Genomic DNA, 24,069 nt, shown 5'->3' with positions numbered 1-24,069 from the left:
GCATTGTGACCTGGTGTAACACCAACATGGTCACCACACTAGAGCTAGCATTGTGACCTGGTGTAACAGCAACATGGTCACCACACTAGAGCTAGCATTGTGACCTGTGTAACACCAACATGGTCACCACACTAGAGCTAGCATTGTGACCTGTGTAACAACAACATGGTCACCACAATAGAGCTAGCATTGTGACCTGTGTAACACCAACATGGTCACCACACTAGAGCTAGCATTGTGACCTGTGTAACAACAACATGGTCACCACTAGAGCTAGCATTGTGACCTGTGTAACGCCAACATGGGTCACCACACTAGAGCTAAATTTGATTTGCAAATACAGTACTGTTTGTGATACTGAAGGAGTCAAGAAAAGGGAGTATATACATTTGACTGTATATACTGTATATATACTGTATATTGACAACCATACTGGGTAATTTACATTGGAGGTGGGGGGGGGGGGGACACTATACAAACAATCCACATTCCTTTACAGCTTTGGGTGAAAGCGGTGGGTGAAGGGGGCCAATCTAAACAATTCTGGGTCACATTATTACACATTATTACATTACATCACACTGAGTTACAAACCTACCTTGACTCTTGACATGCGAACGAAGTGTTTTCATAGAAAGCTGTGTACCAACAGAACGAATCTTTGGGTTGTCTGTCTGGCAACTGAAGTCCCTTGAAGCAGGAGAAAGGCGTACATTGCCGCTGGAACTTGTGGTGGCCTAAGAGTTACCAAATCGTAAATCAATTACAATATAATACAAGCCACTAAATATAACGTTACCTTGTTTACCTCTCACTAGTTGTGTTCTTTTATTTAGAAGTTATGACTAGCTTGCTTCAATAGTTTTCTATAACGTTACTTTATAAAGAGCAGCAGTTACTATAACGTTAGATGGTATTTATGATAACATATCTCACACGACATATCTACTTACTATTTCTTGTGTCGGGTCGCGTATTGAAGGCACAGCTCTTTTGGTTAGCACCAACATGGAGACCACTCCAGCATCAAAAATACCTTGATTGGTGACGTCGTCGGCGGAGAAATGTGCAGTACAAACCCGAGTATTAGACGTTGCAACGGAACTTGGAGGGTCACCAAAAAGGAACTTGTTCCATTGTTGGCGAAGTTCGGCATCAACGGGGAAACTGTGCAAAGACTTCTCGGTAGCTCTGCAACCAGGAACATTACATCTGCGGGGTTTGCTGCTCATCGTGAAATTGAGGCGAGTGACGGCAATTTCTGTTTCCAGGTTGTATCGGCTCCAGGTACCAAGAATGGAGGCGGGCATTAGGTAAAACCACACAGCCAATCACATCACCTTGCGCTATAAACAGCGCCCCGTGACGTTGCCCAGCTCGTCAAATCAACATGACCTGATTTACTAGAGGCAAATAGGGGATGGGCTGTAGCTGAGGAATTCGTCAATATAGTATTTAGGCCCAAAAACACATTGATACGAACTCCTATTACTATAATACAATGCTAGAGACTGAAAAATGACATTTATAACGCATAGCCCCTTTAATATAAGTTCACATAGCTAGGAAACAATGCTAAACACTCAAAAAGGCCATTTATAAGATAGTTCCCCTTTAAATGTAGATATCTTTCCAAATCTAGGCTATATATATATATTGTTTGTTGCTTCTTATATTTGTATATATGTCTTTTTATATTTACTATTTCATTTTTAAATGGAGCCTCCCAGCAAAGGTATTGCACACAATTCTACTTGTATAACCGGAGTGACAATAAACATCTTGAATCTATATATTTACATATTCATGAGTCTATTATTAACCTTAGAAGGTTAATAGATAACAGATAGTGTCTTTATCTCTACTATAGTGACTAATAACTCTTCAAAAACCCATTATTCATAGTTGTCAAAATGACTTCACTTGCTCCACAATGTAAACCAACATTTTTTAAAACATGTAAATATTTCCAAGTCGTATTGACAAGGCGATGGCGTTCGGGTGTGCTAGTGTGGTCAGAAAGTCGGGCGGTGGTAGACTTGGAAATTGCAACTTTACAAGTTGACAAGGACTTACCGATTGCACTCTGAGCCCCAAAAGCTTTGAATGGCCTCAATGGCATTTTCACGTTTCATGGCTCTATCTTGATAGAGCTGTCAACTCAGTCATATGCACAGCAAAAGCTGATACTTCCTACCTGCAAGCCTATGTCAACACATTTTCAGAAGCCTGCATTGTCACTTGAGGCATCATCATTTATTGTGCAAATCACGTTGTTGTTGATTTTCAAAATTGCCACAGTAACAGAATGATGGGGATTACTCTCGAAATAAAGTATTACCATTTTTTTTTTACATTTCACAGATTTACATTTAGTCATTTAGCTGACGCTTTTATCCAAAGCGACTTACAAGTTCTGTACGACAAGTCATCAGGAAGGGTACAACTCTATCAGCTGAGTAACAATGTTCATCAAAGTGTTGCGTGTTACAGTGTAGGTTAGTTTATTAGGACAAGTGCATGACAGTAAGAGTAGTTAGGGTTAGAGTTTTTTTTATTATTATTTCAGATAAACAGATGCAATAGGTTACATTTATAACATGGCTTAAAGGGGGCATATTGTAGGAATGAATAAACTGTGGAATTGTTTGAGCAGCTAGATTTAACAACTGTAACCTAGGGTAATTGGTGTGTTGTTACAGGCAGTGTCAGATTACATGTCAACTGTACTCTTCATTGGGACTCCTGGTGGAGGAGGGCTGGCACCTTCTGCCAATCAGTCTCATATTGTGACGGTTCAGTGTGTGCGAGCAAATATTCTTCAAAATCATCCAGGAACCCAATGTTGTTTCTGTTAGAAATACAGAGTGAACGAGTGTTGGACACGGATCAGTACTATATATTACACATCTTATTGATGATTGCAAAAAAAAAGTATTACTATGAAACCTGAGCCCCCTACGACTTCTCAATGGAAACAGAAAGTTAAACATGTACATATGATGGAACACATGACAGCCCAGCTACAGCTGAAGATGCCTCTCTTTGAGAAGAGATGGAGGTCAATTACTAGCTATCTTGGGTAGGCTTAGGGACACACTGCTTTGAGACAGGATGGAGGGAAATGTACAAGTGTGTATTATGGGTATGTATATACAGAGAGGGAAATGTGTAGGTATATTTGAGTAGGCAGGAATGTTTTGGAGGAGGGACCCAATCAAGGTTAGTTATTTGTAAATGTTTACTTTATTTTATTTATTTTTATATTTATATATATATTTATATATATTATATTTATTTTTCCGTCTGTATGGTCATTTTTACTGTACTGTACTGTCATTGTATTGCTGTTGGCAATAAAGTTCAAAAAAAATAAAAAAAATCATCCAGGAAATACTTCCATTAACTTAATTTGGTTGAATATCAAGTCGGAGAACTGCATTATTCTCACCCTGAGACATAACACTTCTTATTTAAATGGCTCCTTTCAATATAGTTTTCCACCCCAGGACATGTTGACACTGGCTATATGTTACTCTCATAGTCCACACTCTTGTGTGAGCCGGGCTCCAACAGAGACACACGTACCTCATCCCCCTCAACCCCCTCTGCAGCGTTCTCCTCCTCTTCCTCACATACACACTCGGACGCTGGGTGTACCGACACATCAATATCAATAACACATCCACCACCACCATCTGTACATAACGGCAGGACATCGCAGGCCTCATCTCCTCCCTCTTTCTCCCCATGGAAACCTGACGGGCCTGTAGCCGGCATCCGCCCAATGGGCTGTTCTTCCAGGCCGGGTCCCGATTCTGAATGACATTGTTCCTCCATAAAGGTTCGGCAGGTCATTATAAGCGGAGGCAGCGGGACGCTTCGTGCCAGCTCCTCCATGTGACGGGCAAACTCCTTGGTCTTGAACTGCGTGACTTTGGCCAGTTCCTGTGTCTTGGCTGAGGTGATGATGGGTATGTACTTGGCGATCTCCAGCGCCTTCTGGAGCTTCTCGGCGCCCTCGGTACGGAAGAAGTCGTTGATGGCCCTCTCCGTCTTCTTGAGGTGGCTGCCAACCATGCACAGGCGCGTGACGTTAAGGATCATGATGATGATGAAGGTCACCAGGCAGACGCCAACATAGTACAAGCCGAGGCCACTGTAGGTGTAGGCAACCCGTACGGTGATGGTGTAGTTGGCTGTGGTCCCGTTGGGGCCGGACGCGATGCAGGTGTAGCGGCCTCTGTCCTCGAAGGAGACCAAGGTGATGTTCAAGGCGCCCTCGTCCTGAATCAGCCACTTCCCACCTTGAGGGAGGAAGAACAAATGGAACGGCATGATTCACTTGTAGAAAAAAATACAGGAAAATCTGATAGCTATAAAGCATGACTGTGCTTGGGGACATTAAGGTAGGCAAATATACTGGTATACTGACAAAGAAACACATATTCATTGTTTCAACCTGGAACATTTAATTTGTATGCATGCAATAAAGAACCTTGGAACATGGATAACTAGATGCTGACTCACTTTGGAATAATTTCAGTTTGAAAAAGATCTTGACACTTTGTGACACAATGTGATGATCAGAAGTGGGTGGTCTTTCTTGCAGGTTATTGTATTATATAAATGTGTATATGTTTATTTTTATAACCTTACATTGAAACGGCATTAGGAATATTGATTGGATTTAGATAGTCATTGAACTGTCTTATTTGTCATAATAGAACACTTTTTTTTTAATCTACTTTTTCTCCCCATTTTCTATTTTTCTCCCATCCCAATTTCGTATTATCCAATTCTACCCTCCCCTGTCTCGAACGTTGTTAGACCATGCCTCCCACTGATCGGCTGCAATGTGGACGAAGCCTTGCATCACGTGTCCCCTCCGCCTGAATGCCTTCTAGAAACAGAACTGCATTTCCGCGTCTCTGATTGGCCAGGTCATTTCTGGTCATGTGACATGTACGCCCAATCGTGGGACCGCAAGTTTCTACAATGGTTAGGCTTAGGCGCTCGTTCGAAGTTGGTTAAGGTTAGAGTTTCTCTTAGAGCATGGCGATAGAACGCCTGCCCTGATTCCGACGGTTAAGCTTAGGCACTCTTTCGAAGTTGGTTAAGGTTAGAGTTTGTCTTAGAGCATGGCGATAGAACGCCAGGTAGTTTGCAGGCTGTTAGACCCGGAAATAGGCGCAGAACTTGCTGCCCCACGATTGGCGCACATGTCACACGATTGGCATACACACGTCCCCTCCGGTACACGACGAGGCAGCCGTCGCATCTTTTCACCTGTACAGCGCGATCTCTCAGCGGCGAGGAGTAACGCGTGGGAGGCTCACGCTTCCCCCATTGCTTCCCGATTCTGCTGTACAGGCGCACCAACCGACCTGTAGGAGTCGCTGTCCACAACGTCCGATCCCCACCCACCGGCTTTCCCACCCCCTAATACTGCCAATTGTATTAGTATGAACGACCAGCCAAGCCGGAAGCCACGCCGAGAGCTGGGCTCGAACCCAGCATCTCCTGCGTTAGTGGCGAGCGCCTTGCCCACTGCGCCACTTAGCCGCCCCATAATAGAACATTCTAGAACATTTGTGATGTCACAGTATGATGTCATAATCAAACATTCTAGAACATGTGTGATGTCACAGTGTGATGTCATAACCAAACATTCTAGAATGTTTGTGTATCTATATATATTCAACAATTCTCTGAGGTGCGCTAGGTGTGGTGGGGAACATGAATATGGGAAGTGTAGAGAGGGAGTGAAGCCGATGTGCTGTAGTTGTGGTGGGGAGCATAGTGTAGCGTTTAGGGGGTGTGAGGTGATGAAGAAGGAGGTCGCGGATTGGAGAGTGAGAAGGGAGGGTAAGTTGTCGTATGCTGAGGCGGTTAGCAGGGTAGGACAGGGCAGCCAAGAAAGGGTGCAGGGGGTTGAAGGAGGGCATTTGGCAGAGGGTAGAGCAGGTGGAAAGAGAGAGGGGAAGGGAGGAGAAATTAGGTATTGTGGCCTTCGTGGCAGGGGTAGTTACTGGTATGGCAGAGGCTAAGGGTAAAACAGCGATGGTGAAGATGATTGTTAGGATAGCGGTTCAACATCTGGGATTGGAAGGTCTGGACTGGGAGGTGGTGCTTAGGGAATTGGCTGAGGGGGCTGCGAGGGACAAAGCAGCCCAGAAAAAGATTGCAGGGGGCAAGGAGGGTCCCGCGGAGGGGGGCTCAGGCAGGAAGTAGCAGCGTTAGCTGCACTCCAATGGACAATGTAGTTGATGACGGGGTCCAGTAGAAGAAGAAGAAGAAGGTGAAGTAGAAGAAGACGAAGAGCCCATACAAAGAATTGCGGAGGGCAGTAATACGCCACGATGCGTCTACACTGCCGGAAATTCAAATAAGAAGAAGAAGAAGAAGCACTCAGTGTGCATCTTGAAACAGTGCTGAGCTCTTCTGAGAGAATTGTTGAATATATACTTCTGATGAGAAGTCGGAACACCCGACTTTTACAGCCGTAAAATAATGTGAATCCCTACCCAGTACCCACCTTCAAAACCGCCCTCAAAGAGCACCTACGGGAGGCTGCAATTCGAAACTGGCCCCCGTAAATGTCCAAAAAAAAAACCACCCGCCCAACCCCCTCCTACTGTACAGTTTCCTCCCCCTCTATTGTATATAGTTTATGTTAGGATCTCTGTTAAACAGTACTGTATATTTGTACATCTTGTATGTCATAAATGTAACAGTACTGTATGTCATGTATGTCAAAAATGTCATGATATATATCTGTATGTTGTGTATGTCATAAATGTCAATTAATTGAAAATGGGGGACCCTGATGTAAACAAGACAAAAGTCTTTCTCTGGTCTGCATCCCCTTAACAATTGTGTATTGAGCCATACTGTATTGTACCCATTCTGCAATCTGTTAATACGATTTTCAATCAATCATATTAAACTGTGGCTACACATTTTGTTGACAAATCGATCAGATATCAGGTCACCCTTCTTTCTTTTTTTTTTGTTTACCTCCAACCTCTTCATCCAAGACATCCCCTTTGGAGTTGTACCACTGGATATCAGTGTGGACGCCGGTCACATTGCACTCAATCAATGTGCTGTCTCCTTCTTTCACTACAATGTCCATGAAATTAGGTAGACTAGCCAGACGCTCCACGGATACCTCCTCTGTGATGACCTCCTCTGCTAGGCCAAACACCACCAGGAATATTGTGACTATGACGTACACATTGTTTTGTAATAGGTTTGTCAATGGGTGTTTCTTTGGCAGCATGTTGTAGATCAGTTTCAGGCTAGTGAACTTGAACCTGTAAAACAGGAATGACACAAAACAGACAGGTGTTAAATGGCTCTAAGCACACGATTTTCAGAAACGGGCAACATATTTCAGCCTCTAGTCATTTGAACACGTCATCAACATTGAGAAAGCACCGATATTTACATGGTTGCCTGGAAACCACACACACAAGTAAAAAATAAAAAATAAATAAGCAAATGGTCTCATCAAACTGCAAATCAAACCAGCGCATTTAAACAGAAATACCCACCTGTTGCTCAGACAGCTCAGATCAGTCACTGTGAGACCAGCCAAATATCAGCAGTGGCTTCACTACAAACTGCTAAAACACACAGTCAACAAAAAATATTTCCACCGTATGTATGAAAATTAATTACCGAAAAATCGTCGGTAGTTGCCGAGCTCTGTTGTTGCTCCGACTAGTTGTATGTATCTGTGCACTTCCGTGTTCATTTGATCATGGGCGTGGCTCGCCGTCAGCGTGATTATTTTTCCGTAGCCTATGTGTGCGCTCTCTGATTGGCTAGCCGCGTACAGCGAAGACCCTCTCTGATTGGTTTAGCGCCGAAGGGTCTCTTCCGCCTTGTACATTCTCTGCTTCAAAGTGGTTATGAAAAAAATCACGCCTCCCGTGTTTAAAAAGAACGCAAACAATTATTTGGTTTCTAATGATAGCCAACGTTAGCTAGCTTGCTACTTTTCATGGTGGTATTTAAAATGTTATCCGTGTGTTTCACTGGCTGGCCCGCCTGTTTTATTTGATTATAAGCGCATCAATAAATAACGTGGTTTAATTTAATATCCAGTAGGTGGCAGCATGGTACAGTATGTCCTGTGTAGACTACCCAAACCAGCCGAAGAAGTAGCACCTTAATCAAAACAAATGTGACGTGGCTAACCGTGTAAGACAGAAGAAAGTCGAACAAATTCAACTATTTACCAGATGCGTAAAGGTTTGTAAACATTGACGACTGCCAAATCAGTTGGTGTAACGATAATATTTTCCTGTCACCTTTTTAAGAAAACGTTTTTGAGAGAAATCGAAGGCACAGCCGGCAAGATGAGATGTAATGGCAACTGCTACGTTAGCCTTAGCTTGTGACGTTAGCATGACTGAAAGCAAGTCAAAAGTGTGCTAGTCAAAGTGTAAAGTCCACTGTGGTTATTGAATTGCATTAACGTTGTGCTTGCGTAGTAACAATGGCAGCAAATAAGCTATAAATGGTGGTAACTGTCTGTACTGGATTAGTAAAACGTCAACGTTACTATTATAATCTTAGGATAATGCTATAATAAGAAGATAACGTTTTCCTTAAAGCTGTTGTTGGACCATGCCATGCCATGCATGTTAACGTGGCCGCATTGATTAAAGGTAGATGTACTATTCTGTTGCAATCTACACACTCTGCCAACTGCAGTGAACACACCATGTACATTTGGCTTAGGCTACCTATGTATTGGGATAACAAAGTAGACTGACTGGTACAGGTTAGACAGTACAACACACACAGTTAGACAAACTCTACTCCAATGTCAATACATTTGTGTTAACAGCCCTAAGGGCATGAACCTTTAAGGACACTTATAAATACAACAGGCACCATTGCTGCTAGCCCCTTTTGTGACTGCGATAGTCATGAAAGGGGCTACATTGCTGCCATAAATGTCAGGATGAAACAGTACTGTATGTATGTCATGAATGGCTTGATGAATTGAAAATGGGGGACCCTGATGTAAACAAGACAAAAGTATTTTTCTGGTCTGCATCCCCAATTGTTTGTTTGTATTGAGCAGTACTGTATTGTACCCAACCCATTCTGCAATCTGATAATAAAGTTTTCAAACAATCAATCAATCAATCAAAACAACAATCAGAATATCAATGCGGGGAGACACTAGGATTCGCCTGTTCGAATCCAGCTCCCGGCGTTGCTATCAGCTTGGCTGGCCCCTCACACTGATACAATTGGCCGTATCAGAGGGTGGGAAAGCTGAAGGGTGGGTCCTGGGCGTTGTGGACAGCGACCCCTACAGTTCGGTCGGGGCGCCTGCTCAGCGAGGGCTGGAACTGAGGAGAGATAGTGTGGCCTCCCACACGCTACACTCTCCCCGGTGAGAGCCTGCACGGCCAGGTTGGCCTGCCCCAGGCTGCACATGCGTCGGAGGAAAGCATGTGACAGTCTCCGGTCTCCCGGACCAACAGTAGGGGAAAGTATGCAACAACCAGGAAGGGTGGGATGGGTAGAGAAAATCGGGAAAAAAGGAGGGGAAGAAAGATAAAAAAAAAATCAATGCGGTGTACAGGGTGAGAAATGTAGTGCAGGTTTGCCAATAACACTTGCCACAATGGAATCAACACATGTAGTTTTGTCTTGGAGTGGGAGGAGGCACAACATGTTATATTGTTATGGAGGTTGTGAGAATGCTTTCTATAATGGAATTATACAAGGATTGGTCGTCACACTTTTGCAACTACCGTAAGCCTGGTCAAACTACAGGGTTGTTGGTCAAACTATGGGGGTGGAATTTCGGGAGGCGGTAGTTTACTGCCCAATTACCAAGATAAACGTCTCTAGTAGTTTCTGAGGGTAACTCTGAGATGTCATGTCATTATTGACATCACTGTGATCACTGGAGTTCATAGTTTTTCCACTGCATCAGTGTCCCCTAGGCATGTCGGACAGTGAGCCCGCCACAGACCCCGCCGGGCGACCAGAGGTGGAGGGGGAGGAGGCTCCTGCCCCGGCGACGCCCGACAGCTCCTCGCCACGCACTCCTGATGACATCTCCACAGATGTGGCCCCGACGCGGAAAGCCAGGCGGAGACCAGAGGCTAAGCCTCCAGTTGAAATCGTGGAGACTCAGGAGTCACCTAAAGTAGAGGAGCAACCGGCCAAGGTAAGATGAGATTCTGGAAGAAGAAGGTATTTTACTTAAAGTGGTTGAAATTAGGGGTGCACGATATTGAATTTTTGACCCCGATATCGATACAGATAACTTTCTGCTCCTCAAGGTCGATACCGATACCAATAACCGATATATATATATATATTTATTGTATTATAATTCTTTTTTTTGTATGTATATTCCTGTAGTTTTGACCTAACCAGATTTATCATGACATAAGCGTTACTACTATGAACAAAACAAAGCCAAGAGAACCGTTTTGACTCTTCAAATAAAGTGACTATATTTATTTTTCCAAATAAATATAATTTGAGTCAATCACAAAATTCACAATCCGTCAATGTCATTAACAATGTTTTTCCCTGAACAATGAGTGAACTAAAAACCAACAGGTATTGTGCTTTGTCAGTAGGGATGGGTATCGTTCACATTTGAACCGATACGGTACCGGTACCTGTGAATCGATACCGGTACCCAACGGTACCTTTTTTCTGTACTTTAGTCTCAAAAAATGTAATCTACCTACCTCAGTTGTGAGAGAAAAAAAATCCAAACTTCAAATAACCACATTTTCGACCGTTTTCGGCTTGCCATTGCCCCGACTGCTTTGTTGTTGAATCAAGTCAAATCCTAAGTAAGCATATATTGTGCCTGTGAACGTTGACATGAAAAGAAAAAAGTTTAAAAGCTTTAAAAAAAAAGTGTAAAAAAAATATATAATATTATCGGAGCTATCAATACTTGTATCGGGTTTATCGGGATGACGTCATAATTGCTGATATCGGCCCGATAATTATCGTGCATCCCTAGTTGAAATGTGACTTTTCACATATCCCTCCTAGCTCAACATACACACACACACAGTCTCCCTCACATAATGCATTTCATCAGGTCAGAGCAGTAGTGGGAGGGTTTGGTGGGCACCGTAGACAATGTAATACCAGCCACCCTTCAGTCATCAGCTGAGCTTATAGCTGGAATACACCCTCCTGTTTTCGCCTTTCGGTGGCTGGTCAGCCTCTTTGCTTCTGGGCCATCCTGCGTCTCCCAGTCTCCCAATGGACACGCATAGTAGGGCTAACCCGAGACATAGAGCCTGAAAAGGTTCTTTTGATCTCTGTCAGCAAATACAAGATAATGAGGTGACTATTCTCTGATGAGTGGATTTCACATTTTCAAATGAACAAATCATATCCTACTAGTGCTACTGAGGCACATGTGGGGTCAATGAGGTGCTGTGCATTCCTCGATAGGAGAGCGACAAACAACAAAGTTCAGACATAGACTTAACCCCCCCCCCCCCCAGACACACCCGCACAAACCGCCTCGGCCAGTCCTTCGTGCCAGTACCCATCAGGCTCCACAACCGTGGGTATGGGCTAGTGCCAATAGTTGGAGCCTGGAGGCTGAAGAACTGTTAGGACTCTTAATACTACTGCACACAGACTCTGGTGCAGTGTGCTACTACTATATGTACCATGTAATACTATTATCATTATTATTACCGACTAAATTCTGACATTCCAATTATTATGTTCTTCTACTCTATTATTATCTTTCCTGCCTGTACCCCCCCCCCCCCTGCCCCCTCCACAGTGCTGCTATGACACCTGCATTTGCCCAAGGGGCAGAAAGGAAGACTTGAGTTGACTTAACTAACTTCTGTTTTCAAACCTTTCAAGCCACAAGCCACAGGGTATAAGGCCTAGAGGCTAGACCAGCATGAGATCTTTGGTTTTGATACTGATCGTTTCGATGTTTGGTAACCTACATTTCTGTTTAAAAATCTGTTGCTATACGATACGGATGCTATTCTTGCAAACATTCCCCATTTTGTCATTTGCAAAAGGTCGGTAAAGATTGAGCTAAAAGCACATTTATATTTTAGCAAAACCAAACCGCTTTAACCTTCCAAGAAAACTATTTACTTCTCACACAAATAAATCCACTCACACACTCACACACTCTAGTCTGTCGGTGTCATACATGATCACTGTCTCTAACTTGCCCTGGCCTTCTTTTGCCCTCCTCCTCCTCTTCTTCAGACACCCAGTGAGTCCACTGTGGCCCAGGGCGGGTGGGGCTACTGGGGCAGCTGGGGGAAGTCCATCCTATCAACAGCCACAGCCACCGTGGCCACTGTGGGTGAGTCTGACATAGGATTCACACATGTCACATCTCTAATACTGTACGGTCCCTGTTTCGACTTGTGAATACAAACAAGTCTCTCCTTGTGAATAATACCAGAGAGACTAGATTATAGTGAGATGATGTCATCAAGTGACCAATCTTAGAGCGGCTCCGTAGACAGAGAGTGACTGTATCTTATCTTTCTTGTCGTTGGTTCCAGGCCAAGGGATCACGCAGGCGATAGAGAAGGCAGAGACATCCCTGGGTATTCCCAGCCCCACACAGGTGTCAGCACAGGTTGAAGAGGAGGAGAAACGGCAAGGTAAGGATATATATATATATATCCTTATTATTATTTAAAAAAAAATCATTATTATTAACCTAATACAATGTGTTTATTGGGTAATCATATTATGTTTGTCTATATGTCTAATAATTGTAAGAAATGGGGGTATTTATTTTAAAAAATGTATCCACTTTTTCTCCTTATTTTCTATTTTTCTCCCATCCCAATTTTTGTGTATCCAATTCTCCCCTCCCCTGTCTTGAACATTGCTCGACTATGCCCCCCACTGGTCGGTTGTAGAGAGGATAGAAGCCTTGCATCACGTGTTCCCTCCGGCACACGAGGAGGCAGCCTGTCACATCTTTTCGCCTGCCAGCGCAGACTCTCATTGGCGAGGTGTAATGCATGGGAGGCTCACACTACCCTCGCCACTTCCTGTCTCTGCTGTGCAGGTGTCTCCCAACCAACCTGTAGGGGTCGCTGTCCACAACGTCCAATCCCCACCCATCGACTTCCACCCGCTGACTCTGCCAAACGAGCCAGTACGACGGCCGGCCCAAGCCGAAGGCAATGCTGAGACTGGGATTCGATACCAGAGTCTCTTGCATTGGTGACGAGCGCAATCTCCGCTACGCCACCCAGCCGCCAGAAATGGGGGTATTTTTGTGACTTCCACTCAATGATAAATTACTTGCATTTCTGTTTGTGTTTTTGTTATGGAGGTGGAGAATGACTTGCTTTTGCTGTGCTCAGGATTAGTCTGGGAATGGTTGGTTAACTTGGTTTACACCAGTGTTCTCAACCTAGGCGTCGGGTCGCAATGGTATAGATGCCCCCCCCACCTTGTGAACTCATGCATATTTGAAGTCTAAAGAACATCCTGCAAACATTAATCAAGTTTAAAAAAAAAAAAAAAAGCTTTTTTTTTTAAATAGATTGAAAAGAAGAAATGAAAATCAGTCTGTCACAACTGGCTTCCCTCTGCTTCCGGCCGGGGTCCCAAACCAAAAGAATGCTTGAGACCCACAGGTTCACACCACTGACAGAAAATTAGGTCACCAGAAATGTATCCTGCCTTCGCTAAGATGGTCAAAACCAGGCACCCTGAGAGTTCCTCAGAGTTCCTCAGCCTCTCCGGTGATGCTTGGCTAATGGTGTCTCAGCGTAGTTGGCGTTTCAGAAGACATTCGTGTCCCGTTCTTTCAGATGAAGCTGCTGCCAGCGGTGAGACCACTCGAGGGGAAGCGGACGGGGCCTCCGCAGTTGGCAGCGCCATCGGAATGCTGACGTCGCTCACCAGCGTGGTCCAGAGCACCGTGAGAATGGCCTTTTTATTTAAATTTATTTACAGGAGATTGAATAGTAGAGTAGATGTGACTTTTAAAGTGGTATTATTTTTGTTAAAATAAGTGTTAACACTTTGGGTGCCGGGAAACGCTTAAAAGCGTCATTCCCGGCCATGCTCAAGTTGTCGGAGGACGCTTTACAGCGTCCTTATATCAATATTTCAAAAATCTGCGATCGGATTCATATGTCCCCTCCGCTGGCCTGAGATCCACCAGGAGGACCCACTGAGCTCTCTGGCGGTTCAGGAGCGCCATGTGGTGGCCGATCGGCGCAATCGCTTAACAGGAAGTGCCGTAGAGGTTGTGCTGGACGGCCGTATTACTTCCGGGCACTCGGTACATGTCCCGGGACTCTGGCTCGTCACACTACATAGCGATCGATTGCCAATAACTCGATAAACAACATGATTTGGACGTATATACCATTATACAAGCTGGAGATGGACCGGGTAAATCTACATCCCATAATGATAACATTTCTACTCTACGATGATCGCCCAACGGCGCGCGGAGACTGGGGTGAGTTTTAGCGTGTAAAGTTACCGTCTTCGATACTAACTGCTATTATCAACATTTGACCCACATTAGATGATTGGTATAACGCTGCCCACGGAATTATAAACGCCCCCTAGCCCATCCGGTCAACATCAGATGACGTGTAGTAACTTCTAGAAGTACGTCTAGTTGGAATTTTTTATATCGCGCTGATTGCCATAAAACTGTATTGCATCATCAATATTATGTATTTGGGGCTATAGATCACGTTCTGGAGAAAGCTGCAGAAAGAGATGAAAACATACTTATACATTAGACCATACTTTACTATGAATATGTGAATGAAAAAGTTTAACGTTGCTACACAATGAACAATACATATAGGACTTTGAATGGGCCCTAATAATGGCAATGTAGCAATAGAATTTAAAAAGTTATAGCCATGCAAAGAAGGTGTACTTCTCCATAGACAAATAGAGCCGGCAACCTATGGTATATCATGAATTTAACCCATGGCAACCAAAGTGTTAAGTAGCTCTACATTCTGACAGCCATTGCTGATATAGAGTGTTTCATCAGTAACGTGGTTTCTCAGTCCCTAAATTTTCTGGTATCCCATTCCCACTTTATCCACTCAGACTTATTTTTGACTTATTTCAAGAGTTTTTGCCAAGCCAAATTTGCTGGCAGAAATTTTTTTTTTTTTTTTTAACTTGTTTCAAGCACCTATTTGCTTAAAACTATTATTTTTGTCAGACCATTGCAGTGCAGAGTTCTCTCTCCTGATTGGATAAAGTCGGAAGGGATACCGGAAAATATTTTGTTTACTGCAGAGCGGAGGGACTGGGAGACCCATGTTACTGACCAGATAATCTATATCAGTGATGGCTGTCGGAATGTAGAGCTATTATTTTAACATGGTAGACCACTAACTTTAATAAAATAAATACCACTTACAGCACCTTTAAGCTTGAACTGTCTTTCGAGGTGTACAATCTGACATGTGAGATGGAATGTCTCTGAGAACTGAACATTCCAACAGTGACGTTACCATGACGACTACTGGGCCACCGGAGAAGAACCGGAGTTCTAGGATTCCTGACAGAACGTTCCAAAAAAGGCGTACACCTGAAAGGGTTAATTGAGAGATCCTAACACACTCAGCCACGCTGCAGTGGAAATAGACCACCGCAACACTTCCGGTATTCTGAAATCATGGGAGAGAGAGCAGGGGCAGAAAATGAATGAATGTGGATGAGAGCCTTGACATTAAGTGGTTGTAGCTACAGCTGTGGGGGTGCGGGAGATATGATCCATGGGGGTGCGGGGCGACAGTAGAGCAGTCGTCTGGATATCCAGAGGTTCCCGGTTCGATTCCCGCTCCTCCCGGGCAGCGTTTCGAAGTGTCCTTGAGCAAGACACTTAACCCCTAATTGCTCCTGATGAGCAGGTTGGCACCTTGCATGGTTGCCTCCGCCGTCGGTGTGTGAAATTGTGAATGGGTCAAATGTGAGGAACAAATTGTAAAGCGCTTTGGATAAAAGCACTATATAAATGCAGCCATTTACCATTTATTTACCATGATCCAATAGACTTTTATACGCCTGAGTCTCCTGAACAGGGAGAGACCAATCCCAAGTCGATCAGCACTTTCTCAGCCGAGCTATAGTCGCTTTTTCGCACCTACTCTGAAATCTGCATGCGCAGATTGATAAACCTAGATCTAGGACAATCCAGAGACTCCGTGGGCAATCTGCGCATGCAGAGATCTGGAGTAGGTGCGGAAAAGTCACTATAGCTTGGCCGAGAAAGCGCTGATCGACTTGGGAGTGGTCTCTCCGTGTTCAGGAGACTCGGGCGTATACATGTATTTTGGATCATGTCTCCAGCCCCCCGACAGCCGTAGCTACAACCACTTAATGTCAAGGCTGTCATCCACATTCATTCATTTTCTCCCCCCGCTCTCTCCCATGCTCAATGTAACGCGGAAGTGCAGTGGCAATGCCCCCAGTACATGACGCTAGATTCAAACCTTAATTAAATACTTATTTCAGTGTTTACGTTAAGCATTAGCTCGCAGATGGTGGGGCTAACGACAGGGCCACATTAAATTACCTGATATCTTTCCCCCGCCAGAGTAAGACAGTGATAACGGGCGGGCTGGACGCTCTGGAGTTCATCGGTAAGAAGACCATGGATGTGATAGCGGAGGGGGATCCTGGCTTCAAGAAGACCAAGGGACTAAAGGGACTGATGGGCAAGACCTCCACTCTGTCTCAGGTCAGCAGGCCAGGGGGGGACTATGGATCTGAGTGATGTTTATATGGAGGGGCTTTTATACAAAAATAACAAATCCTTCAGTTTGATATGTTTTCATTTTATTAATTTATCTTGCGAGACAGCTGGACAAATTAAGTGCTTCGTGCCTGTTCTCAGTATTTACAATGCATTCGTTCTTCCTGTGTGCCTGCAGGTGAGAAGGAGTCTGAATATAACATTTAGTAAAATCGATCTAATATACAGGGTTCGTACGGGTGCTGGAAATCCTTGAAAATGCTTGTATTTCAATGTGCTGTTTTCAAGGTTTTAAATGTGCTTGAATTGTGTATAAAGTGCTGGAAAGTGATTGAAATTGTAATTGCACTTTATACTTTCATAATAAATCGCTATCTGACTGAATAGTTTGGTTTTTAGACAAAGAAATAAAATAACTCGGAGCGACTCGAGCGAGCCTATTTTGCGTTCGCCTTTCACGCAAAATGTGGCTGGGCTCGACCCGTAGTGTTTTTATATAAATAGCCTGGGAGTCGGGACCTATATCCCAGACACAGACTTGCTCTCTTTCATCTGTGTACACCCACTACTATCAACATTACACATGGATACAACAAGGACAAGACCACTTTCACTTAAAAAGGTAATGTTGGTATGAAAAGAAAAGAAACAGACGAGTGCTAACACTGCGATTGACCCTGCTATAAGTTGTTATGAATCCCTTTAGCGCTTGAAGTGCACTAAAACATCGTAATGATTTTTTATTTTTCATATAATGTTGGGTACATGCTCGGTAGAGTTAGAACGCTCCCAGTCTTAGGGGCTGTGATATTTTGTTACCACACTTTATGCACCTAGAAGTGCGGTGGCAGGTTCGCTAAGCTAATGTTGTTAGCCGAATGCTCTGATGGGGGCCGCCATTTTAAGTTAAAATGACGTCAGCGATCTACGGTACGACTGGAGGGACAAAAGGGAATGTGTGACGTGTGTGAAATTTGTACAGTAGGTCCCAGACTCCCAGTGAGAATTGCAATCAGTGTGTACTGTGTATTTACACTATCCTAATGTTGCTTTGTTGGTTAAAAAACAAATAAGCAATTTAAATCAGAATATGTTCCATTCCATGTCTGACTATTTCTGAATCTATTGACCATTTTAAGGAATGTTTGGTTACTATTGGGCTTCTAGCCTTCTACTGAACTTATTGTGAATCAGCTGATAGGGTTTTGGCTAGACTATACGTTATTTTTATAACGGAACATTTACGGAGACTGGTGTGGAACTGGTGTGGAGCAGTTGTAGTCTGGAACGCAGTAACGTACTGTATATCTGTATGTCATGTATGTCATAAATGTCACTATGAACCAAAATGGGGGACCCTGATGTAAACAAGATGAAAGTCTTTCTCTGGTCTGCATCCCCTTAACAATTGTGTGTATTGAGCTGTACTGTATTGTAACATTATTATCCATGTAATTACTGTAAAGTTCACGTTAGCTGTTAGATTGCATATTCCATAAATTAACATGCTAAAATTGGCCTGGCTCGTCACGTTTGATTGATTGATTGAAAACTTTATTAACAGATTGCAGAATGGGTACAATACAGTACGGCTCAATACACACAATTGTTAAGGGGATGCAGACCAGAGAAATACTTTCGTCTTGTTTACATCAGGGTCCCCCATTTTCAATTCATAGTGACATTTATAGCATACACGACATACAGATATACAGTATGTTACTGCATAACACATCGGCTCAGCCAGGTTATACCGGTATATAATGCCAAGTCTACATAATTTTGGTTGTTTATAGCACAATAACATCTGATTTAATGTGATGGAAGAAGTGAAATAATCATTTTGAGTAAATATTTAATTTACCACAGCCGCATAAGATGCTGGAAAATCTTGAAAATTCACCTTGAAAATGCTTGAAAAGTGCTTGCATTTTGCCTTGGAAAAGGTGTACAAACCCTGAATATATAGAAATGTGTGTGTGTGTCTGAATTATACTTACACAGTACAGAGAGGTAAGAATTATGGGATAGAGAGAGCATAGGGGGGGACATGCAACAACAGCTGTGAGCTTGATTTGAACTCACAACATTGTCAATATACAGTACAATACAGACCATTTAGCCCACTGATCCACAATATGTGTAGTTTGTATTACCGTGTCCCTCCCACGCCCCTGCAGGTGTTGAGGGAGGCGAAGGAGCACGAGGAGCTGCAGACGGCGGAGGCGGTGTCTTCTGACACGGAGAGGAAAGTGGCCCACTACGGCATGCTGTTCGATGAGTTCCAGGGCCTGTCACACCTGGAGGCCCTGGAGATCCTGTCCCGGGAGAGTGAGTCTAAGGTACAGTACGCTTCACACTTTACCACCAGAGGAATTCCTCTGAAGAAAAGGAAACGGTTGTTCTCTCTTCAACTGTTTGAAACGAGTGTAGCTCAAGAATTACGGGTCAGTGTTTCAGGTAGTTGTTTGGGATGTTGTGTCGAGCTGCGAGGGGCAGTGACAACAGACAGGACTGTGGAAGAAGAGACGTTATTCATGTGTTATTGTATCAATTTAGGACATTCTGGTGTCAAACTATACAGTATAGAATAATAATAAATTATATTAACACATTAATATATTAGTCGTGCTAACTCTCCTTGCGTTGAGTGCCAATGACGAGTTTTCTCGTCTTTTAATCGGTATGTATTTTATTAGCGATACCCATACATTTTTCATCCATCCAGCCTGACGTTATCATTGTGAATGGGTCTGAGCTCGAAAAGGGCAAATACCGCCGCCTATCGTCTCCCGGATGGTAATGCGCATCATTGGATTGGATTGGGTGGGCATGTGCCTCAGAAAAAAAGTCCGGTCCGGGGTTTTCCCTTCTCTGGCAAGCAGTATCGTGTTATCACATTCACTGGGGAGGCTGGGAGCAGCGTCGATTATGTGTTTTGGTGCTATAACGTTGGATCAATAAACTCGATCAATATTTGGAATGGCGATCAGGAATTGGATTAATCTTTTTGCAGAACATCTGATGTGAGGTAAGGACTCTATTTTACCAGTATTGAGTTAATCGGATGTTTTTTTCTCAACCATCGCAGCGTGTCTGTGTGTGTGTGTATGACGTTAGCGCTGACCAGGTCATGGATAATAGATTTTTCAGCCCGCTTCTCTAGCGTGCATAAGTACACATATACTATCGATAATCTAGCGTTTATTTGAAAACGATTCATAAATCAGCCGAAAAATGACAACGTGTTTTGTAGGGCTGCAACGATTAGTCAACATAATCGACGATGTCGATCATAAAAACTTGTCGACGCTGAATTTTTGCGTCAATGCGTCGTATAAAAAATTAAAAATATTTTTTTATTTTATTTTTATTAATTTTTTTGCACTACCTATCTTTGTGAAAGTGGCTTCTCAGCTCTGGTCCAGCTGAAGACAAAGCAGGGGAACAGATTGGACATTGAGCATGACCTCAGAGTTGCTTTGTCTACCATCACCCCATACTTTGAGACTCTTGTCAGGAGCAAACAACATCCCCAGTTATCCCATTAGTTCCCTGGGATGTTAAGCTAAGAAGTCTGCTGAGAAGGATACATTATTTATTATTATTATTTTATTTCATTGTGTTTTTAGCCATAGTTGCACTTTTGTTGCAACCCCAGTTATCCCATTAGTTCCCCCAAACTTACTGTCGTCTGTTATGTTAAGCTAAGAAGTCTACTAAGAGCCCGGAAAAGGAGCCGCGCCCACAGGAAGCAGAGATGGAGGGTGTGACAGAAATAATCGTTAGATTAGTCGACTAATCGAAAAAATTATCGACAGATTAGTCGACTACCAAAATAATCATTAGTTGCAGCCCTAGTGTTTTGTGTATTCCACTAAAGAGCTATTATCGCGTAATTTCTCTGGAATTACTAGAACTCTCAAACTATACTCTTATTCAAAACGGTATAAAACGGAAATGTACCAATGAAAAAACAATCCGTTTCGTACATGTTGACTGCAAGAAAGTCATTGATAAACGAGGGGTGTTTTAGACCCATAGCCATAATTTAAGATATAGTTTAAACCTTTGCAAATTTCCCCGACCTCCCATTGACTTCAGCGCTGGCACTCAAAGGGGCGTGGCACTCAATGTGTTAATAATATATACTATACAAATATAATATAAATACTAATATAATGTAAAATAATAATAATATTAGAATAGAATAATAGAATGGCAGTATATTCTATGGATATATTATTGATATTTGACCCTAGACATCATGGCAAATGATGATCCTAATATAATATAAATACTAATATAATGCAAAATAATAATAATTAGGGGTGGAACGATACGCATTCGAACCGAACCGTACACCATTCGATACGACCTTCACGGTTTGCGGGGTCTGTATCGTACGGTTCAGGGGATGTGCAAATAAAAAAATAAAAAACGTAATTTGGCACAGAGCCGGGAGAGGTGAGCGCTGGCTGCAGCAGCAGCAGCAGCACTGCAGGTGCTAGTCAGTTTGTGTAAATGGCAAGCGCAATATAAATCAATCTTCATTACGACTTTAAAAACATAGCCATTAACATTACATAGGCCTACACACATCTTGCCATAACGTTAGCAGTTTGTACAACACAACGCACGTTTTAACTATGGTAGCCCGCCAGCTAATACAGTCAATGAAATGTTATCGTAGCTACTAGCTAGCAGAGGAGAAAAAGGGAGTCTGAGAGGCGGGGTGTTTAAAGACAATGATAGGCGTTTATTCAACATCCAAGAAGGCTAACATACAACTGTGTTTACTAACTCCAACCGGGACTATTGCCGCTTTTCCACTGCATGTTATGAACTCCTAACGTTACCGGAGCTGATTAACACTTTGAGCGCCACGCCTGGTTTTCCGTTTTACCGGCTGAATGCCACCATCGGCGCCAATGTTAACGTTAATATCGCCTAATCTATGTTTTAAATTATGGCTATGTGTCTAATCTGCCCATCGCATTATCAAAGACTATTTTCCAGTCAGTGCTGTCAAGGCAGATTGTTTTTTTATCGCGTCGTTTACGTTTCAGAGCAGTTAGAAAAGCCCCCGTTTTGATATAAAAAAACAGCTCATTCTGGAGCATTCTATGAAAATCGTCTTTTGGTGGAATATTCCACAACGTTGATATTCGTCGGCCTTTTTATGAATCGTTTTCAAATAAACGCTAGATGATCAATATTATACGTGCACGCAAGCACATTACGGCCGCGCACGGATAATCGCTCCGTTGATTTCCTCACAGACTTTTACAGTGAAACCGAAAGAAGACATTTCACAAAACAGCTTATAACTTCATCAAACTTACTCTGATTATCCTAACACTGATGACATAGAGTCCTTACCTGACATCAGATGGTATCCAACTGGTATATTCCAATTCCTGATCACCATTTGAAAAAATCTATACGTGTATGGATCCAACGCGATACTGTAGATCTCCATGATCAGCTGGGATCTGAGGTTCCAGAATGAACTGTGGTAACCCCGGCTGGATCAGTGAACTGGAAAATGTGGAGTACCGGATTTTTTCCCCCATTAATTTTCATTGAGTCCATTCCAAAATCACTTATGTCATCTGGGAGACGACAGGGGGCGCTTTTTTCCACAGTGATCGCCGGCGCCGCTCGGCTATACTCGGGTAGGCTCGGGTGATGCAATAATTTTTCAGATCGCTAAAAAAAAAAATCAGAGAAATCTCGTGAGTGGCTAGCAACCACCTATAAAAAAACCCGAGAAATCTCGTGAGTGGCACTCAAAGTGTTAAGAACTGACAATCAGGGAATTTAAACATTGTTGACATTGTTTTTTTGTGTTTATTTTAAAGAAAGGAAAGTCTAGTGCTGGCTGAGCATATTGTTTGTTTGCACTAAGTTAATACTTTGACAAATGTAGCCTATGTCAGTTCGGTCTTTGTGTGCCAAACATTATTTAAGGCTGTAAACACTGTAAACTTAAAAAATTAAATGAGAAGCATGTTTAGATTTGAGTGTTAAATTTTTTTTTAAATAAAAAGCAACGTATATCGAACCGAACCGAAAACCGTTAGCCCAAAACCGTGATACGAACCGAACCGTCGATTTTGTGAACCGTTCCACCCCTAATAATAATATAACATAATAATAGAATGGCAGTATATTTTATGGATATATTATTGATAGTTGACCATAGACATCATGGCAAATGAGGATCCTAATATAATATAAATACTAATATAATGTAAAATAATAATAATAGAATAAACATAACAGGTTCGCCTCCCTGTTCGAGCCCAGCCCTCCACATTGCTTTCAGTTTAGCTGGTCGTCCGCACTAATACACATTGGCAGTATTAAGGGGAGGGAAACTGATGGGTGGGGATCGGGCGTTGTGGACAGCGACTCCTACAGGTCGGTTGGTGCGCCTGTGCAGTAGAATCAGGAAGCGACGGGGTGGGGCCCCTCCAAAGCCCAGACCCCTGACGCTGAAAGATCGAGCCGCGCAGGTGGAAAGATGCGACTGCTGTTACCTCGAGTATCGGAGGGGACTCGTGCTATGTATGACTTAGTCCACATTGCAGCCGGCTTGTGGGAGGCATGAAACAGCGTTCAAAGACAGGGGAGGGTTGAATTGGATGATACGAAAATTGGGATGGGAGAAAAATTGAAAATGGGAGAAATAGTGGATAAAAAAAAAAAAAAAAAAAAAATAATAATAATAATAATAATAATAATAATAATAATAATAATAATAATAATAATAATAATAATAATAATAATAATAATAATAATAATAATAATAATAGAATGGCAGTATATTCTATGGATATATTATTGATAGTTGACCCTAACATCATGGCAAATGAGGACCCTTATAAACAATATGTGGGAAACATGGCAAGACCTCTTCCACAAAGATGAATGAACAGGCTTGCACTTATACACTACATGCCTGGAAAACAATGGGTTAATAATAGTAACATTTATAGGACACAATTAAAGCAATCTAATCCTGTTCCAAATCCAGTTTAAAGTGTTTGAGCCTTGTGTGTATGTGGCTGCAGGTGAAGTCGGTGCTGACCACTTTGTCAGGGGAGGAGCTGGCCCAACTCAGAGAAGACCTGCACCTCATCAAGGAACCTTTCTCTCTGGTCGAGTTCGATGACGAGGACGTGGACGAGAAGAAAGGTAGCGTCACCGTGAATATGAAAGACAAAACAAAAAGGGTGGGGTTTATCCTCGTGCCTTCAGGTGCACATCGGAAATATCTGATCTTACTGTATTTA

The 24,069-nt window shown here is 42.9% G+C and overlaps 2 protein-coding genes across 3 annotated transcripts in view; one reads left to right on the top strand and one right to left on the bottom strand.

Moving 5' to 3' along the window:
- Window positions 1-2,264: 2,264 nt before the first annotated feature.
- LOC311232848 (microfibrillar-associated protein 3-like) lies at window positions 2,265-7,758 on the bottom strand. Of its 2 annotated transcripts, none has more exons than XM_084319674.1 (3): window positions 7,687-7,758; window positions 7,021-7,319; window positions 2,265-4,307 (listed from the first exon to the last, which is right to left on the bottom strand). In XM_084319674.1, the coding sequence occupies exons 2-3, from the start codon at window positions 7,283-7,285 to the stop codon at window positions 3,526-3,528; spliced, it is 1,047 nt and encodes a 348-aa protein (XP_084175800.1). In that variant the 5' UTR covers window positions 7,286-7,319; window positions 7,687-7,758; the 3' UTR covers window positions 2,265-3,525. The 2 variants fall into 2 exon arrangements, with proteins under 2 accessions (XP_084175800.1, XP_084175799.1); XM_084319673.1 differs by having other exon boundaries at window positions 7,560-7,749.
- Window positions 7,759-8,144: 386 nt separating this feature from the next.
- The window catches only part of fam114a2 (family with sequence similarity 114 member A2), a 29,423-nt gene continuing 13,498 nt past the window's right edge, over window positions 8,145-24,069 (top strand). Inside the window, exons 1-8 of the mRNA XM_084319662.1 lie at window positions 8,145-8,262; window positions 9,971-10,207; window positions 12,262-12,361; window positions 12,567-12,668; window positions 13,839-13,948; window positions 16,610-16,753; window positions 18,949-19,110; window positions 23,848-23,971. Of these exons, the coding sequence (XP_084175788.1) occupies window positions 9,983-10,207; window positions 12,262-12,361; window positions 12,567-12,668; window positions 13,839-13,948; window positions 16,610-16,753; window positions 18,949-19,110; window positions 23,848-23,971 (967 nt within the window). The 5' untranslated portion in view covers window positions 8,145-8,262; window positions 9,971-9,982. The remainder of the gene's footprint in view (window positions 8,263-9,970; window positions 10,208-12,261; window positions 12,362-12,566; window positions 12,669-13,838; window positions 13,949-16,609; window positions 16,754-18,948; window positions 19,111-23,847; window positions 23,972-24,069) is intronic.

Source organism: Notolepis coatsorum (assembly GCF_963971535.1).
Source record: "Notolepis coatsorum genome assembly, chromosome: 8".
Lineage (NCBI taxonomy): Eukaryota > Metazoa > Chordata > Actinopteri > Aulopiformes > Paralepididae > Notolepis > Notolepis coatsorum.
The sequence above is the reverse complement of the archived record's forward strand: the minus strand, read 5'-3'. Positions and strand labels throughout refer to the sequence as shown.